At 39.2% G+C, this 16,725-nt stretch overlaps 1 protein-coding gene across 1 annotated transcript in view; it reads right to left on the bottom strand.

Annotated features, from left to right (window-relative positions):
- The window catches only part of LOC139733571 (exocyst complex component 8-like), a 28,780-nt gene extending 12,489 nt beyond the window's left edge, over positions 1 to 16,291 (bottom strand). The window contains exons 1-8 of the mRNA XM_071644381.1: positions 16,066 to 16,291; positions 14,167 to 14,322; positions 12,079 to 12,171; positions 10,244 to 10,335; positions 8,884 to 9,026; positions 5,707 to 5,786; positions 5,032 to 5,105; positions 3,304 to 3,415 (exon numbers count right to left, since the gene is read on the bottom strand). Coding sequence (XP_071500482.1) covers positions 3,304 to 3,415; positions 5,032 to 5,105; positions 5,707 to 5,786; positions 8,884 to 9,026; positions 10,244 to 10,335; positions 12,079 to 12,171; positions 14,167 to 14,322; positions 16,066 to 16,120 — 805 coding nt within the window. The 5' untranslated portion in view covers positions 16,121 to 16,291. The remainder of the gene's footprint in view (positions 1 to 3,303; positions 3,416 to 5,031; positions 5,106 to 5,706; positions 5,787 to 8,883; positions 9,027 to 10,243; positions 10,336 to 12,078; positions 12,172 to 14,166; positions 14,323 to 16,065) is intronic.
- Between the last annotated feature and the right edge of the window lie 434 nt (positions 16,292 to 16,725).

Raw genomic sequence — 16,725 nt, 5'->3', positions numbered from 1 at the left:
AACTTGACCTTGACCAAAACTGGACATATTGCCTTTTTCATGAGAATACATATTCAGTGATGTAATATTCAAAATTTATCATGTAACAACTCTAAACAGCATGTTAACATCATGTGGGGCTACGACATGCGACAAACGCACATATCTACACTAAGACTAGACCTGTGACTTGGGACCGTTGGGGAAGGTGTCTAGACCAGAAGTCTTGTGTATAGTCGAGAAAACATCAACTGTAAACTTCATTCAAAGTTAGATAGTGAATGCATAACATCTATGTCTAGTATACAGAGTTAGTGTTGTCATGCAAATTCAAAACTCAACATGAAAAGTCCCTGCTGCAATTACACTTGAAATTATAAATCAAGAATGAAAACAGGTTTGATATTGAAAACAAATTCCAAATAATATCCATATTAGTCAGGATTAACATATCTACTGTAGATATTGCATGGTACACTGTATATGGGGAAAGAATTTCATCTCTTTTTGTCGGACAAAAAGTAATGAACTTGACAGTGCTCACTGATGTGATATATTGTATTCAACTGAATACACTAACCTCATTATGTGAATGCAGAGATATGGTGGCTATTTATGACTGATAAAAAAATGAAAATTTAAGAAAAGATGACAAACTTCATAAATGACAGATGAGTTAGTCAACAATAAGATGGTGATTTATGCATGCCTCTGAAAATTTAACTTTGTCAGGTTGTACAGAAGTATTAACCTGCCTAAAACTCAATAATCAGTTTAGTGAACAAACAAAAGCTTTAGTTCCTTCAGTTCACAAGAAGGGGTAGATTTCTTCAGTCATTAAATGACATTTTTGTAAAATATGTCTTCAGCACACTTTGAACAGAGTTGTGCAGCAATTTCCTCCATGGAATACAGCACTACGGTATAATTAATTTATCTTGTAGTTTCTAATCCATGATTTACATCTTGTGCCTGACAGCAAATTTAAAAAAAATAAAAAAAATCTTGATTTGATACATTTGCAAAATAAATAAAAAAGAACAAAAAAGTCCAAAACAGATGAACAAAAAGAACTCAAGAAAACTGTGATGATTACAAGCAATTCTATGCAACGTGCTGAAAGAACGAAAAAAACTGAAATTTCCGGCCAATCATGCCCCATGACCGAGGTGCAACATGCATTGTATCTGGCTTTACCCTCTTCTTCGGCTGAATAGAGAACAGGAAATATGCAGATCATGTGTGGGAGGAAAAAGGTAAGGAAGAAGTAAGTGACACCACGCAATTTTTGAGAAGAAATGACTCCTGCACGAGCTGAAATTTTTTGCGGTGGTTTCATTTTCAAAAATTTCACAGATCGCCTTTGAACCACAAAAATAACAACATGCAAATATGAAAATGCACCAAAGCACCAACGTGCCATTATATAATTTCTATTAAAAAAAAAAAAATCAAACCATGTTAATGCTAGATTGCAGCAACTAGTGACTACTTTAGGTCTAGCACACTGCCTGGACCATGATGTTGTAATATCTGGGGCATAACAACATGCTAGTACTTCCAATGCAGAACACACAACTTGTTTATGTACAGGAAATCCCAGAGTAAACACATTCAGTGCTAGAATTGTCCCTGTTAGTGGCAATTCACGAAAACATCTACATGCGAAAATTTCAGCTCGTGAAGTAAATCCACTCCTGATTTACAAAGGTACAATGTGTAGACAGAGAAGGAGAGATGAGAAGGGACGAATGTAGATTTGTGGACATATTTTCATCATCACAAGAATGTATCAATCGGGTGAACTGACAAGTCTGTGAGCATGCAGAAGGAAGTGATTTCATTTGTTCATTCGCTGAATTATTAAGCAACCAATCTATTCATTTCCTTTGTACAATCACTTGTAACTTAGGGTGCGTTCCAGCACTCTCTTGAAGTGTATCATAAAATACTGTACCCGTGCAGGAAAAGGGTTTGAAAGCTCCAAAAGTGTACCTTCCCGTAATGTACAATGCCAAACAGTGAACTATCTCCAGATGTGCTCCAAAAGCATACGGTACCATATCTTACTGTGGCATAGAGCAAACAAACAACAAGTGGTTCAAAAGTGTACCACACCATAAGATGGAATAATGTGGGCAACATGCACAACGTCATGACGCAAAGTGTTGATTCTCTTCGGTCGGGACACCTGTATGCACAATTGTTGTAGCACTAGTGCACCAAGAGCATGACCCTGTTGCTACAGACGTGTGACCCCTCTGACTCGAGTCCAAAAACAATTCACGCGGTATGCTATCTCCACAGACCGCTTTAACGCTCCCAATCTGGCAGAGTATGGTGCCGTATGGTACGGGTTGTTCGGTATGGTTTGTTCGGTACAGTTCGGTTTGCTTTTGAGTGCTCGAACACGGCCTATGTCATCTCTTTATCTACCTCATCTGCCTACATGACATGCATGTACAACTCATACCCTGCCACTGTCCACAGCTAAAGGAAAGACATGTAGGCAGAAATTAGCAGCAACAGATGAAAAAAAAAATTGTACTGTGCATTACGTGTCTTAATACATCTAGAAGCACAAAAAAAATGGCCCTTCCACACAGAGCTTAGCAAAAAGAAACAAGGGGGGGGGGGGGCAAATTAGAGAGACCAATCAAATAGATAGAGTAGAGGCAACATAATGAGCTGGCTCACTGCAAGACATCATATCGTCGGTTGAGAATGATAAGGGCGTTAAGTTGCCACAAAACCCATAGTGTTCAAGACAACTTAACGCCCTTCTCATTCTCAACAGACGATATTGCAAAGGGAAAGATAAGGAAAGATACATCAAATTGGTTGCACACATATCACAGTGAAGAGAGGCAGGTGAACCCAAAAACATGTTTGACATGTGAACACAGTCGACATTTGTACTGGAATATGATCAAGTTCTCAAACATATTCTACTTGTGATCTCTAGAGAAATAGGTTCAGAGAAATGTGAAAATGAACTGGAACCTCAATGAGGGGAGAAACCAGCTATATGGAAAAAAAAATCAATCAAACAAAACCCAAAAAGCTTTCTTTGATGTGTCATGAAGGAAATTAAATATCTAAATTTCCACTTGAAGTATTCTTCATTTCTTCGAGCATGAAAACAATCAACACCTTCTGCTTACTTTCTGAATGAACGAGCGAAAATGAGCAAACTGACATTGGAGTTTAAGCTTCTTGGATTCCAACCCTCGTCAAGTCTGTATGGAAAGAGTGATGAATACTGGACTCTTTGAATAAATGGTTCAGGGAGGGAGGTGGGGGGGGGGGGAGGAGAGTACTCACGATTTTTGCCCTCTGGAGTATCGATGCTCATCTGCTCAGCTAGCTCCCTCCTCTGACTGTTGGCTGCTACCTGGATCTTCTTCGCCTCCTCCAGTTTGTCCAGCCAAGTGCGCTGCATTCCAAAACATTTTCAAGATGGCAAGCTTTAGGTTCACGTGGATGCTGCCCTACCTTTGTAAAGTATAATCAACCTGAAGTTACCTCACTGTGCCCAAAAGGTCCCTAATTTCAAGTTTGGAACCATGTGAAAGCAACTCGTACCATGTATTAAGCTGTCGTAAGGGTGAATGTACCTTGTACCATGTCGTTAGCTATTTTAACCCTAAAAAGGCCGGGGGGGTTGAATCAATACCCTCTCGACATTTTTCGCGACTACTCCGCCGCGCGAAATTTTTTGACTGCGCCGTTCGCTGACTTTTTACTTTCAAGTCTCGCACATCTTTTGACACCATTTTCGCGAAAATCGTGCATACCGTTACGATGCTGCATGATGTTTTATACATGCCTGTCAGACCAAAAATGGCTGAAAAACATGATTTTGTGTATAAAGTCTATGCAAATGGAGTTTTCTCTTCTTATTCATAAAGATATGATTATTTTCACTTTCATAGGCTGAAACTAATTAATTTTAGCATAATTATACTTGAAATAGGTTCTGTCATAAAGTTTGTGGAAAAAAAATGATAAAACAAAAGGTCTATAAAACAAGGAAATACATAAGAAATTCACAAAACAATAAAATACATAAGATATTGATTTTGATACCAAGTACATTGTTAGGAATGCTACAAAGAATGTTTTCACCAAAAATTAGGATTCTAGGAGCTTTAATTTCTGATTTAGAGCAAAATGTATGATTTTATGCATTAGCATAATTAATTATTACGACAAAAATTTCCATTTCTTTTTGTATAGCTTGGTAGAATACGCCACAGGTAATGCACGTGCCAAATTTCATGGCGATTGCGCGATCGATGGCCGAGATCTCGGGGGGGGGGGGGGTTGAATCAACCCCTCCCCGGCCCACAGAACACCACAAAAAGCCCGGCCTGGTTAGGGTTAAAGGTAAAACTAGCCACAAGAAATTTGGTGGTAAGGACACATGTGCGGTTCCATGATATTGGCACCTCAAATGAAGCATCATGGTTTAACAGAAAACCCATCTGAATGCAGTTAACAAGAAGGTCGTGTTTATGCTTAACCCCTGTGAGCACTTAATGAACACATGTGCTGGGTATGCATAGGAGTGGGTCAGTGCATGCATCACACTGCACTTCAAGATTGTATCATCGAGTGCAGCACATTGTTAGTTATCTACAGGTCCTATCATTGATGACAAGCACCATGTGAACACAACTCAAAGCTAGGAGCAAATTTACCTCTTGTTGGTTACCATGTGAACATGGCTAAAGTGGGAGAGTAATACAAAGTCTAATATTTTCATGAATTCATACATTGCACTTGAGTGTGAATAGCAGAGACTGCATGTGATCCTTTCTTGTGTGGCTGGGACACCTACATGTAGCATTATATTTCTTTTCTTTTTTAAGGGCAACATATAGTCATAAAGAAATATCAAAGAAATAATAATGCTGGTGGTGAAGTTGCCCAAGCTCCTTAAAAATACCTAGAAAAGTGGTGAAGTACAGATTTGGGCAAATGCTACCTATAGTCAGAATTAGCTTCTACAGAAAATTTTACTGGCACTCGCTATGAAGAAAAGCTTACCTTTGATTTGGCTGACTCGGCACAGTACATATGCTGGTCGGGGAACCTGAGAATCTTGAAAGCATTCTTCACAGCTGTCTCATGAAATCATAGTAAATGAAAAAAAGAGAAAACATCAAAAAGTTTTCAAGTACCGAAGACTCTTAAATGGCACTCAACAAGGTAAATGTTAACATCTATCCTGGCATCAAAAACTAAGACAAGTTCAAGTTCATATGTTACAAACTCATATGATGATATATCCAGATTAGGTGTACACTCACTCACAAAAGGTACATGACGTGTATATACATGTAGCTACACCAATGACAAAGATTGCTACCAATTTGCCCAATCCTTGCCCTGCTATCGCTTTACACCTAGCACCAACAAAAATCCCTTCAATGCAAATGAAAGTCAGCTGCATGTACGTGAAGCTCATTGCTCAGGATTACAAGGCTATGGACATTCTTGAATTTTCATATGCTTGCAAACAGACTCCATTCTAACTTCATTGTGCCTAACAACACAAAGTACATGTACATGTAAATGCAGATCTTTCATTGTCCATGATAGAATTTGCGAATTACAATGATACTGAAAGAAACAAGAGACTTCAAGTACCATCAACAGCAAGAAAATAAGAAGTCAGTTAATGTAACAACAACAATTGAAATGACAAAAATCTAAACATACGTCCAACATCCCGCACATTCACCACTGCTAAACTGTCCAGCTCGAAGAGTGCTTGGTATTTGTATCGCACCGGCCCTCTCCTGCAAAGACAAAAACACAACTAACAGTCACACAAAGTCCTAAGCCAAATTTTGAGATAAGAAGACAAGGAAAAAGCCAACCCTTGAGAGTCTCTCCAAATATAATCTTAACACAGCACTTTGCATGAGAGCAGCAAGCATCAAATAACCCCATTCTGAGCTACAAGTACAAGAATACAGTACACAGAAAATAACAAATTTTTTGTGTTTTGGTCACCTGCGATGGTGTCACGCATGATGCAAATATCAGTTTGTGACTGTACACCATATATTGGATTTATGTTGATGATTATTCATGACAGTCACTATTGGTAACTAATGTTCTCTTGTTATGAAATTGAGGGATACTGTGCTTTTGGTACACATATTGATTTTGACACTGCAATATTGACACGTCACACACAATGTATACTGGTGAAATGGAAAACTGAAGAAAGATGTTCTTCTTTACCACCTGGTGGAAATCACTAAGAGCAGAAATCTTACAGAAACATTTCTGGCTTCTTTATTCAGATTTTGTGGGCAAAGATATCTTGGTATGCAGAGTTGGCTATGGAATGTTGACAATTACGTGTGCAGGGTTTTGTAGTGACATAATACATTTTGCTAAAATGGCAATGTTTAACAAAATAATCACCCTAAATATTTCTATTGTGGTAATGAGCCATCTTGTAGAACAGTGTGAATGAAAGATGCACAGCAAACCAAAAGCTGGTGAAATAAATGTTAACACAAAGACTGTTACCGCAGTAATTCCATGACAAATATTTCAAATCAAATTGTATCTTTATACATATGACACTTTCATTATATAATCATTATCAAGCACTGTCTGTAAAGATGTTGTGCACTGAGTATATGACATGGTGAAGCAAAATTATGAGCATTATTTTCATGAATATAAAACAAACAAGACATAGGCTTGGTATCCATATGCTTTTCCCAACAAGCCCACATCCATGAAATGTACATTATAACAATAACAATAATAATTTAAAAAAAACAAAAACAGAAGCAACACTACACTTGAAAAATTAAATTTGGCTTCAATGCTTGTAAATATCTTTTTTTCCAGAAATGACCCATCAAATCTAAGCTTAAATTTCTGAAACACAGGAAATGTTTGGATAATAGTTTAGAATGAAACAACATAATTTACAACTCATGTAAAAACACATCTGTGTCTGATAGAAAGATGACATGAACAAAAAGTTTTGCAAATCATGATGCTGATGCAAAATTAAAAAAAAAATATATGGATCAACTGTATCATCTTAAGCTATTATGATAACATTGTTTAAACTGCATTTGCATTATCTTAGAACTCAAAAGGCATAGATTTTGAAGTACTGGTATGTTTGATGTATGCACGTTATCTTAAGAACCGATGTACATTTTCTATTTGCCTATGTGCAAAAACGGTTAATTGTGCAATGTGCTTTATTGCATCTAGATCTACAAAAGGCCAACAAACCAAAACAAATTACAAATTAATTCCATTTTAAACTTAAGACGTACATCTTTGCATAAGAATAACATATTTAGATTTTTGAAAATGGTGACAGGTAAATCAGTCAAGATTATTATAATTTTTTGATTAATTGATTAATTTTTAAAAAAGAAACTTAGATTTGAGCCATGGGAAGCGCAGTATGCAAGCAAAACGCTCATGTTCCTAGCTTCTCTTAAATTGACTTGTTGGTATTTTGGTGCAGTTTTTGTGGGTGCGATAAGATATAATAACCATGATCTTTATCAGTGTTATGACTTTGGAACATAAAGCAGAGTGCTGTTGTGAGGGGATGAAACTGCCCCTTAAGCGCAGATGATGCTTGTCTTTCTTTTCTTTTCTTTTTTTGATGAGTATGAAAAGACAGTTGTTACACATTGCGGATCCTCACGTCTTACCCTGAGACGAAGCTGTAAAACAAAATGTATTAGAAATTCCACACATCACACACCATGTCCATCACAGTAACAAACAAAAAAATTTAATGACAGAAATTTCTTAATACCTCAAACAGTATCTGTTGTGATTTTGCATGACAAGGTGATCCGTTCAAAATGCTAGACAGTCTTGAAGACACATACAGTCGCGAATCCATATATTTTTGAAATGAGAAATTTATACTTTCTGAGCTACCACAACCCTCACTGCAAACACAAAGTGCTATTCTGTCCGATTACACAATTCTCCAGCAGCAGTAGTAACAATCGGCAGAATCCGCAAAATGTGCATAACCTCTGTCAAACAACTTAATTCAGCGTTTCATAATAATATTCTACCTTAACCACATCTTCGTCTACCTTATTGAACAGATGTTGTTACTGCAGTGTGAGGATGCAGTTACCACACCAGTAACCCGTTCCATACTGAATTCTGAAATCCCCATAGACTTAATACACAGGCCACCACATTCCTGTATGTAACGGGCTAAATGCCGGATATTTCAATCTCACCATGAGGAAGGCTGATATGTCCACTTGCTATTGATCAACATGTTAAATTCATGCTACTGCACATGCAGACTTTTGACTGAAATAAAAACTTTAACGCTGCCTATCTTAATTCTCTCCTTCCCATCGCACAATTACAGAATACCAGTGTGCAAAGCCCACCCCATACAGCACGATTTCTAGCGCTGCGATGTGGCATCACAGCATTTTGTCAGATGGCGAACAGTATGAGAACGAGTGCGATTCAACAGCAGACAATTTTTCAACTTCCTACCATAGAGAGCATTGTTCAGAGTTGCACTGAAATACATCACAAGTTATTGCGAGACAAAATTGCACGGTATGAGGTGGGCTTCGAGGGTCTCATACTCTACCTACTCTTTCAGAATATGTCATTCCTACGGGACACAACTATCAGTAGCTATCCAAACTGCAGGACTGCAAGGTATTGAAGTATTAAAGCTAGATCACATCACAAAATCAACCTGTCCAAGATTTTATTGACATCAGATGAATTTCCGACAGTTTCAAAACCAGCTCAAAACCAAGCAAAACAACTGACAGCGTGTAACTACTGAAATAGAATTGGAAGAAAATAAATGCAAACTGGGGGCAAGGTGCTGAGGCGTGTCTTCCTAACCTGTTCCTGATAAATGTGGTGGTGACTAGGCTGTCGTTAAGGAGATAGGCATGGACCCTCTGTATCTCCTGAAAGGAGTCTGTGTCGAGCTCTATCAAATCAGCATCGTAGATGATGTACCGGCCTGGGACCTCCGCTATCCTCTGCTTATAGGGAGAGGGAGAGGAGGAAAAGAACGAATGAACAACAGATGGAAATAATGAGGAAAAAAGAAAGGATAGACAGGAAGAGAAGACAAAAACATGAAAGAACAGAAAGAAAGAAAGAAAGAAAGAAAGATTAAAAGAGAGGGAGAGAGACAAATGCTACAGCCAGATTAAGACACATTTCCTCTTTATACTTGGCCACATTCCTTGAATGCTAGAGGTAGGAAGGCTGTCTGCGTAAATTCATAAATGTACGGACCAAAGGTTAATGCGTGCAAATGCTTTTCATCTTAAAAAGAAATATCTGCTTTTACCTTTTTTTGATTAGATATGATTTGAGCCATCTATAAGGGAGCTGGCACTTGCAAGTCATCTCGCCATTGAGCGAAATGATAACAGACAAATATGAATGTATTAATGCCATCATGTTATGCAGGTTTGAATTTTCAGAATGCCTAAATATAGATTAATGCTTTCTAGATGAAGCCATGGTTACCACGGTATCAATCAACAGCATGATTACTTCCCCATTATTGTCATATTGACTAATGGCTGTATCACTTCAAATTGAAAGTAGAAAGATACATACTGATATGAACTTTGGTTGCTCATCATTAAATTTTGTTGCATTTTTTTCTGTAGATGCTGATATGCAGGTGTTTCATGAGCTGATATGACTTGTACCAAGCTCGTTATGGCTATGAAATGCCGATTAATGCAGAAAATATCTGCAGTCACCGTACATACACAATTCATGTGGATATGCATGCATACAATCCATGTACATGTATTTTTTCCTTGTTTTATGCTGATGGTTCTGGGACATGTCTAAATGCAAGTAAACATTTGATTTGAATTTTTGTCTGGTTTGAAAAGAGCCCATTTAGCAATTCTTGTCAACCCATTCCTCTCTACTTTTGGCATACAGACACCACGGGTCTGTTTCATGAAAGTCTTTAATATGAGAGACTTTTTGCTCATAAGACACACTTATTAGAGCCTTCCTGAAATGGCTTTTACTTCTCTTTGAAAGTCTCTCATAGCTACATATGAGTGACTCTGACCATTCTGAGATTCATGTACAGACTTTTATGTGGTGACTTGATGTTCAAAACGGACCCTGGGTTACCAGTAGTTCACTGCAACCGACCAACACCTGTAGAAACAGACAGACCTCATCACTTCAAACAAGAAATGGAGAAACTTCAACTCACAGAGCAGCCTTCAACTCTGTCGAGAAGGGAAGCTATCGTCCTCTTGTGATCCTCAGCGACCTGCGGAGCGTTCTTATCTCTTCCTGCATCCTCTGCAATATGGATTTGGAATAAAATCATGATTAACTAGAAATGTCGCTTTGGCGACTGGTATGCCTCCGCCATAATGCATGATTTTCCCAATAGGTCTAGATAGTACATGTGGACAATGTGTGATTTCATTTTCATAAAATTGGCAAAATATTGAAATGACAAGTTTGTCACAAATGTGTTCAATGTTCACCTTCCTTGACCTAGGTTTAATTGGATGAATAGGAGAGCATGTATTTGGGGATTTAAGGACTTTAACTTGACTTTGACCCATTCATACATTTATGCATTGAGTAATTTTCAATGTACCGGTATGGAGAAAAAGTGCAATTTCTGAATTGAATAATAAATTGTTACCATTTTCATCTGGCCTTTGACCCTAAAATTCATAAGATAATTACTTTCAGGTAGAACATGCATAATATGTACTAAGTTTCAAGATAACTTGAGCCACTTCCGAGATGTGGAGGAAAAAGTTAGTTCAGCACTTTCACTTGATCTTTGACCTTTTGACCTTTGAGGCAAAAAAAGAAGAAAAGAAAAACTTTCCAGAGAATTGCTATTAGGTTACACATGCATACACCAACTGTAAAAAAAAAATAATAACCCTGCTGGCATTGCATAAATATGAGGGAAATAGTAAAATTTTGAAGGGTTGCACTTGACCTTTGACCCCTCACCTTTGACCCCATGAACCCTACATTCTCTAGATAATCACTTCCAGTCAGTACATGTATATACTATGTTCCATGAAGATACCTTGAACAATTTTCCAAGGTACGGAGAAAACAAAGAAGTTTTAATATTCTTACATGACCTTTTGACCTTTGACCTTTGACCTCATGACCCAAACTTTCACCAGAGAATCTTAATTGGGTAATACATGTATACACTAAGTTTCAAGAAAATATCTTCAGGCATTCAATAGATATGGTGGAAATAGTGACATTTTATGTATTTGACCCTGACCTTTTGACCTTTGACCTTCGACCTCATGACCCAAACTTTCACCAGAGAATCTTAATTGGGTAATACATGTATACACTAAGTTTCAAGAAAATCTCTTCTGGCATTCAATAAATATGGTGGAAATAGTGACATTTTATGTATTTGACCTTGACCTTTTGACCTTTGACCTTGAGCATGTGCACTCAAAAGTTCATAGGCACACCTTCACCCCCTAATACATATACATGCCAAGTTTCATTAGTATACCTCAAGAGGTTTTGATAGTTACCTTGTCCACAAAATTCATTACGGACGGACGGACGGACGGAATGACGGAATGACGGACGGACGGACAGAAGGACGGACGGACGGACGGACAACCCGAAAACATAATGCCTCCGGCACCACTTCGTGGCGGAGGCATAAAAAGTGGAATACATGACTAGAGGCATAAAATATGTAAATCTACCATCATGCAGACCTATAATAAGCCTAATACACACATTACAAACATATGCTTCTGTCTATACTATCCTTAAATTCCCACAAGAAAGTCCAATTATAATTTCAAGCCAAACTATATTATGAAATAAATACAGAAATCTCAAGCACACAGCAAATTCTACTCCTCTGTTTTGGTTGTGAGAGTACAACATGATTATTTTGATGACTACTAGAGTGTAATATCTAGTACCATATGGAATATCCTACTGCTGGAGGTTATCAGGCAGGTAAACTACCGGTATCCGTGTATGCATAGTTTTGCATTGTGTGACCGTGGCTATAGAGGGTAGTACCTTTGCCACCGAGTGACATGTCGAGAAGCTGCGTCATGATGGATTTCTGTTCGGTCAGGATGTGGCTCAGCTGGTACATCTCTCCTTCCAAGTCTGTGCAGCAAGTTATGTGTCAAGGGAAAGTATGGGCTCTGGATGCATCTAATTCAGTCCACTGATCTCTAATGAAATTATCTGGATGTCTCACTGGCCAATCACTTTGAAGCCACCATGCCGCCATCTTACAAAGCACATCGCCTAGATTCACTTGTATACACCAATCATAACATCGCATGATTTGGTGACAGCCTCTGCTGGAAAATGTGTGCAAGTCCCAATAGAGTGTGCCTTGCATCATGGCTATATATGCGGCAGCTTCTATCAATTGTACAGCATGAATGGATATCAAGATTATATCGAGAAACTTGTCTCCTTTACAGATGAGATCAGTGGTTCAGTTATATTCCTACTGAGAACCAAGTAAAGCTTGAGGACATACACTGTGTAAGTGCAATCAAAGATCCCACACACTACATAAAATAGTCAACTCTCAGTAAAGAATCATGAGTAAACCTAAGAATTGGTGCAGTGCCTTACACTGAATCAATAGCTACACCAAGCCATCAGCAGGTTTTAAATATCATTATTTCGATTTCCAAAAGATGGTGTACACAGCAAGTTTTTGTCTGGCCTTCCTGGTCACAGCGAGCGGTAGACCCGCACAAAGCTCGCTCAGCTCCGCTTACAGGTTGCTACACACTCGTGACTGTGCACGCCCACAAATTATTGCGAGCTGCCTTTGCAAAAGGCTAATGCTTGTTCAATCTACACCTGCTCAACGCTAGCGGGCGGCAGCCACTTCTGTTTCACCAGCGGCCGTGTAAAATCAGGAGAGTTGATCAGCTTATGGAGTGTAGGATCTTTGGTACAATGTAATCTCACTCAGGACCAACCATTACTGGCAATTTCAACTCTTTGTAATAAATGATTTTACAAACACACATGTACTTTGAGCAGTAAGCATACACACAAAGTTTAAACTCTCTTCTTTGGGGGGGGGGGGGGGGGGGGGGAGGGCAGGGGGTTGTTAAAGAGAAAATTCCTGGGCCTAACTTTAAGAAACTTTGTGTTGAAATACAAGCAAAAAACCCTGGTCTATTTTGTCAAGTTGTCATTAGCCTGTTAAATCATCATCAAAGTTATAATTACAGACATACACATTATGAATGGTGGTTTTGATTCAGATTATCGATGAGCATGGTTCATACAACTATATAAACTCCTCAAAATAAATTCTGCAATTAAAGTTTGATATATCATATTTCTCTTATACCCGCATTATCTTCATTATATATGACGTCATAAGAAAGCCTGATTAATTATCTTTAAAATGACACCTCACTAGCTATGATTGGGCATTCTTGGAATGTGCAAAACAGCTGAGTATGGGGACAGATCAAAAGTGAAAAGTCGCAACAATTCTGCTATTGATAATGTACAGCTTTGATGAAAAAGGCCGCAGGAATAAGTAATGCTGAAATGAGAGCACTTTCAAAAACTTCCATTTCCAAGACATTAGCTGACTTTTTGGTCAACCTTTAGGTTTGATTTTAATCTGCAGATACTGGGTACTACTGCAGTTTTGAATTCATGGATGAAGCCTGGAATCTAATGATAATCTCACAATGCATTCTTTTCAAGCACATTCCTTCCCTGAAATGGCAAAGTAAATGGGAATTATACTGTTTGACATAACACGTTTGCTCTATTTTGCAACATTTCACATTTGACCTTACCTCATACTCAAGTATACTGTGCATTCTAGAAATGCATAATGTAAACAAGTGAGTTGTCGTTGTAAAGAAAATTAATCAGGCTTTCTTATGATGTCGCATTTGAATGAAATGATGTTGTTTTAAGAGAAATATGATACATCAAATTGGACTTGCAGGACCTTTTTTGAGGAGTTTATTTTTTTTCTCATGATACAAAAGAAAAGTTTGGCAATAATATGAAAACAAATTGGTTGGAATGACTCAACAGATTTAGGAATCAAGGCATTTCCCATTAGAGTAGATTTCCGAAGCCGTTATTTGACAATAAGGATACAAGAGATCTCCTTGGCTGTCTCAATGAACTGAGTGTAGTTGCGGTAGACATTTTTCTTGAGGGCCACGGCGGTGTCATCGTTGAGTTTTTGCACCCTCTGCTTGTGTTCCTGTAAATCTTGATACACATCCCCACCTGAGGCTATCTCCAGCACATCTGAAATCGGGAATTCATTAGAAAAACCAACCATGTTACATCATGTAACGATAAGCAGGGCTACCAACACTCACGCATCAAGCTCGAGACTCACATGATTCATCTAATTTTGACCGTCTCACTCTGAAACATGAGTTCTCACGCAGGATCTCATAATAGTGATATCCAAATAGAATTTCAAAAAGCAAAAAAAAAAAAGAAAAAAGAAATCCACGTAAAGTCTCTGAAGTCTGATTATATTCTGAATATTCGATATACTCAAGGGGCCAAGCCCAGCACAAAGTTAATGCTGCTTCATTGTAGGCTATTTGTTGAAACAATGACTAAAGTGTGCGCTAGACTGTTCGTTTAATTAAAATGTAAAATTGTCAAAGCTCCCTATCACATGGGCCATGGTGTTGAATGGGAAGGGGTGACGTGACATCCCCCTTCCAGAGCAGAGGTGACCCTGAGCCTATGCCTTCTTTAAAACCAAACTTCCATCCCCACGACACTGGCCACATCCATCTACAGTCAGTAGTTAATGCAATTGTTAATGTTAGATTGTAAAGAAGTTAATCTACCGTAGTTATGGGTAAACTCGGCCTAGCGGGTAAAATCGGCCACCACCGCGCGCAGTACAAATCAGTTCGGGAAACCCACTCACAAGGGGGGCCCCTCCTTATAAGTAACCCGTCCCCCTTATAAGTAACCCCATCCCCCTTATAAGTAACCCCCGGGGCACCCCTTATAAGGAGTCTCCACGCTTTTTTGCAATGCAACGCGAAAATGAAAGGACTGCGGCAATTAGCTTGATTATGTCCATAAAGCTTCACAAGTTTCCTAGTTACTCACGAAATTTGAGCAAAATCGGTTTGAGGCATCATATCTAAAATCATGGATTTAAATGCGATGTCAAACGATGTCAAGTACGTACTCAGTCGCCACGTCTGCACTCAAGCATTGCCGCGCCGCCGCGCCTGGCGACACTCACGCCAGTAATTGCTCGCATGTCAGCATTCGCATGGGTCGTTTGACATCGCATTTAAATCCATGATTTTAGATATGATGCCTCAAACCGATTTTGCTCAAATTTCGTGAGTAACTAGGAAACTTGTGAAGCTTTATGGACATAATCAAGCGAATTGCCGCAGTCCTTTCATTTTCTCGTTGCATTGCAAAAAAGCGTGGAGACTCCTTATAAGGGGTGCCCCGGGGGTTACTTATAAGGGGGACGGGGTTACTTATAAGGGGACGGGTTACTTATAAGGAGGGGCCCCCCTTGTGAGTGGGTTTCCCGAACTGAAATAAATTTACCGTAGTTATGGGTAAACTCGGCCTAGCGGGTAAAGTCGGCCGCCAGCGCGCACCGCAGTACAATTTTATGTACTGTGCACGCTGGCGGCCGACTTTACCCGCTAGGCCGAGTTTACCCATAACTACGGTACACCTTGTAGTTGTACTGCGTGCGCTGGGCAATTGCTGGGGGCCGACTTTACCCGCTAGGCCGAGTTTACCCATACGGTATTTACACATCATGTGAACATAATTAAGAAGGGGGGCCTACGATGGTCATGAATGGTGAACTCGCAATGCAAAATAATAAACTTTAGCTGGTTAGAGTTCTAACGTTACTTCTATAGTATTACTAATCATTCTTAACACTACTACATACTAGTAGACACTCTACAGGTTAATTACGGATACATTCTGGCAATTGTGTACTTTACGGCCCTAATTGCTTAGTTCTATTACTGGACTTACACTCATCCGCGTCAAACCCTTTATTGGACAACTTCTTGACAATTTGATCCGCCATTTCCGCCTCCTCCAAGGAATCACACACACAAGCGAGCTCAAGCTCGTAGGACAATCACAATGCAATCTGTGAGTGTGACTGTTCAGCTCAGACTCAGAGGACAGAGTTCAGCTAACTCTTCATAACATTAGCAGCTCACGAGCTTATAAGAATGGCATGTTTGTCTGAGAGGTAGAATAGTGCTGCTCTGCTTCAAACTCCAGCCAGCTCCGCGCCCAGCTATGCTATACACTCTCGCTTTTTAGACGCTTTCTGTATTTTTGGAGAGTTTTATTTATTAGTATAACCTGTAGACTCTATACTATATGGAGGGCGGTGACTTTCTCGCAGGATGAAAACACAATACATATGGGCATGCCTATGCGCCTTGGGGGCTATATGGCTCTGTGTGTGTGTGCAGTGTGTGTATGCATGGGAAAATTCATGGCACGATTCGTAGCGCAACCTCGTCTCCACTTTCTGGTCAGCGACGTTCGGACACAGAAAACTCGCTGAGCTCTGTCTACAGCTCTGCTTCTTCCGTGTGATATCTCACTGCACTGACCTCCCATAACTCTCGGCGGCTGAAAGCTTGCTGCGATGCGAGGGCGTATGTAATGTAAGCA

The sequence above is a fragment of the Diadema antillarum genome, unplaced genomic scaffold (assembly GCF_040938485.1).
Source record: "Diadema antillarum isolate AM-2024a unplaced genomic scaffold, OU_Dant_1.0 seq00000483_RagTag, whole genome shotgun sequence".
NCBI classification, from domain to species: domain Eukaryota; kingdom Metazoa; phylum Echinodermata; class Echinoidea; order Diadematoida; family Diadematidae; genus Diadema; species Diadema antillarum.
Note: the sequence above shows the minus strand (reverse complement) of the source record. Positions and strands in the feature narration are given on the sequence as shown.